The sequence below is a fragment of the Fukomys damarensis genome, unplaced genomic scaffold (assembly GCF_012274545.1).
Source record: "Fukomys damarensis isolate Sample0158 unplaced genomic scaffold, DMR_v1.0_HiC HiC_scaffold_37, whole genome shotgun sequence".
In the NCBI taxonomy this organism is placed as follows: Eukaryota; Metazoa; Chordata; class Mammalia; order Rodentia; family Bathyergidae; genus Fukomys; species Fukomys damarensis.
This window is the reverse complement of record NW_022900949.1, coordinates 8,123,612-8,126,546: the sequence shown is the minus strand read 5'-3', so window position 1 is coordinate 8,126,546 and position 2,935 is coordinate 8,123,612. Positions and strand designations below refer to the sequence as shown.

Genomic DNA, 2,935 nt, shown 5'->3' with positions numbered 1-2,935 from the left:
CTCTCCCCACAGGAGTGCTGCCTGTGCAACCTCCGGGGCGGCGCGCTGCAGACGACCACTGACCGGAGGTGGGTGCGGGCTGCCCCATGCCGGGTGGGTGCTGGGGAGAAGCATCTGCTAGAGCCCACCCCTGTCCCGCAGGTGGATCCACGTCATCTGCGCCATCGCAGTCCCGGAGGTGCGGTTCCTGAACGTGATCGAGCGCCACCCTGTGGACATCAGTGGCATCCCCGAGCAGCGGTGGAAACTGGTAGGTCGGGGGCCGGGCCGGGGCCCGTGCCGCAATCCAGGGCAGGGCCGACCGTGCTGCAGCTGCAGGGAGCAGGTGGGGGCCTGCGGTGGCGGCACTGTGGGTTCGGGGCCTTCTCAGGCGTCAGGAACAGGAGTCACGTGGTGGCGGTGAGCAGCGTGGCCCTTCTCAGAGGTGCGGGTGAGCCCGGCTCCTCACGTGGTCCACAGTGACAGCGCCTGGCACAGCAGCGGACTTGGCGGCTGTGTGCAGCATGGCGCCTGGTCTCTTCTGAGCCCCTGCGCCTGGCAAAAGGCCAGGCAGGGCTTGCCCTTTGGGTCCTGGGGATGGAGCCAGACTTCCTGCGTGGTAGGCGAGCACTCACCACCGAATGTACCTTGAGATCCTCCTGCCTCAGCCCTGCGAGTAGCTGGAGTGACAGGCGTGTGTCACAGCACCGGCTAAGGCCTTCTTCCTTCTGAGGGCCAGATCCACTCCTGTGAAGGGACTGTGTCTTCTTCGTGCATTCCTCTGTTTGTGGGCACTTGGGGAGGCTCTGAACGGTATGGCAGGCAGGCGCGGTGCGCAGTGTATGGACTCTGCACTCCTAGCAGTGGGTCGCTGCGCGCACGCGAGCTTCGGTCGGGTTTTCTGAAACAGCGCCACGGCCTTACCTTGACGGCCGCGTGGCTTGTGTTCTGGGCGAGCAGGGGCGCTGAGCCTTCCACTTGTGGCTTTGTTCTGCACTTCCCTTGTGACGAGAAGCACTGAGCACCTTTTCATCTCTCTGTTGCCTGTCCCTGCGTCTCTTTGGAGAAATGTCTGTCAGGCCTCTGCCCGCTTTTTTGTTGGCTTCCTGGGCTTTGTGCTGCTGAGCTGAAAAGTGTTGTGTCCCTGGTGCCTTGGGGGTGCGCCGAGGCTCCCCCTGAGGAGCCCAGTCGGGCCCTTGTAGGCTCCCCCTCCTGTCTCTGAGGTTGGCCGGGAGGAGGCCCAGGAGCAGGTCTGAGTTGGGCTGGTGGTGTCTGGCTGTGTGGCCCTGGTGGGCTTCCCAGCCTCTCGTGGCTTCGCCTTACTGAGCAGTGGCTGAGGCCACCTGGGCACCGTCTGCCACAGCCCCTTCCCAGGGAACCATGCTGTCTGTCCCTGCCCCCCAGCCTTGGCAGCTGGCAGGGGCCCAGAATGGGGACCACCTGGGTGGGCCGGACCCGTGGCCACGGGCCCATCCGCAGGTGCACGGCCGCCAGCCCAGCCGGCACCTCCGTGGTGGCAGTGACTCAGTCCACAGAGCAGGCAGAAAGGCCTCGTTATTCAGGGGGAGTGATGGAGCGGCGCAGGCGCCAGTGATAAATCCTCCCTCCAGACGCTTTATGGATCTTCTGACATTTGTAGCAAGCAGCCTCTTCATCGCGAGCACTTGTAATGATGAATTAAAAATCCCTTTACACGGACCCGCGTGTCCTGCCTAATGGGGCTGTGCGGGCGGCGCACTTAGCTCCCACACACCCAGCCCACTCGTCCCCCGCTCCTGGCTCCGTCTGCAGCCCCCAGGGACCATGGCCTGGCCAGGGTGTGCGTGACTGGCTGGGCGGGTCCTGGCTACCTGCACCGTGCCAGAGACTCAGGAAGTGCAGGCAGCCGCACCCTAGTTGTGCACAGCAGGCTCCAAGGGCAGGGCGGGGTCAGCTTCTGAGGGAGGGGCGGGCTCACCCTGGTCACGTTCTTCCTGGAGCGGGGACCCAGCCTGACAAGCTGCGGCCAGGGCTGGAGGGGCTCCTGTGTGCCCAGGCGCAGTAGCCACCGGCCCCTCCCAGGCTGTGCGCCGGTGTAGAGCGGGGACCCGGACTTGCCGCACATCCGCGCCAGACCCCGAGCCTGGGAGCCGGGTCTGGACAGCTCAGTAACGGGATCTCACTGCCACCAACCCGAGTGTGCTGCCTGCTGCTGCGGCCGGCAGCCGGTGCTCACCTGGCCTTGGAACACGGCCTGCAGAGCGATAGGACTGCCTAGGAAGCCAGCTTGCCTGTGTGTGGCAGCCACCGGGGCTGTGGCTGCAGTGCCTGTGGGACATGGAAGGCCGGGTGGCTCTGCCCCGACGCCGCCCTGTTGCTGTGGAGGCTGCAGGCCCGTGTCCCAACTCCTCTCGCGGTGCTGGGCCGGTGTCCCTGGCCTCGAGCGTGCTAAGCGCTCTGTGCTGCTGAGCTGCACCCCAGCCCAGGCTGCCCTCCTGCAACACAGCGGACTGGTGTTTAGTGAGTTTACAGCTCAGCCTTCATGACGAAGCCCAGGCCATTCCCTCACCCCAGAGAAAGCCCCATTCACCCCCGGGAGCAGTTCCCCAGCCCCGGCACCCGAGTCCACTTCCTGTCCTGCAGCCGCCCACCCTAGGCGTTTCCTGTCCTTGGAGCCCACGCTCTCTCCTCTGTGCCTGGTGTCCCTCACTGAGCACAGTGTCCTAGAGCTCTGTCCGTGCGGTGGTGAGCGTCACGGCCTCGCTCCTGTCCCGGCCAAGCAGTGTCCAGTGTGGCGGACCGTGGGTGCCCCCGTCCGGCCCGCGATGGACACTGCTCTGCCGTTTGCCTCTGGTGTGCCTCGTGGGTTCACCTGCCTTCCTCGGGGGTGCTCCTGGGGCCCCATTTCACAGCCTCCTCCCGGGCCAGGCAGACACAGTGGTGGCGGCGAGACCCCTCCCAGCCCGCTGGGGTCCGG

The 2,935-nt window shown here is 65.9% G+C and overlaps 1 protein-coding gene across 1 annotated transcript in view; it reads left to right on the top strand.

Annotated features, from left to right (window-relative positions):
* Positions 1–2,935, top strand: part of Kdm4b (lysine demethylase 4B) — a 73,587-nt gene that overhangs the window by 64,905 nt on the left and 5,747 nt on the right. The window contains exons 17-18 of the mRNA XM_033759608.1: positions 13–68; positions 142–250. Coding sequence (XP_033615499.1) covers positions 13–68; positions 142–250 — 165 coding nt within the window. The remainder of the gene's footprint in view (positions 1–12; positions 69–141; positions 251–2,935) is intronic.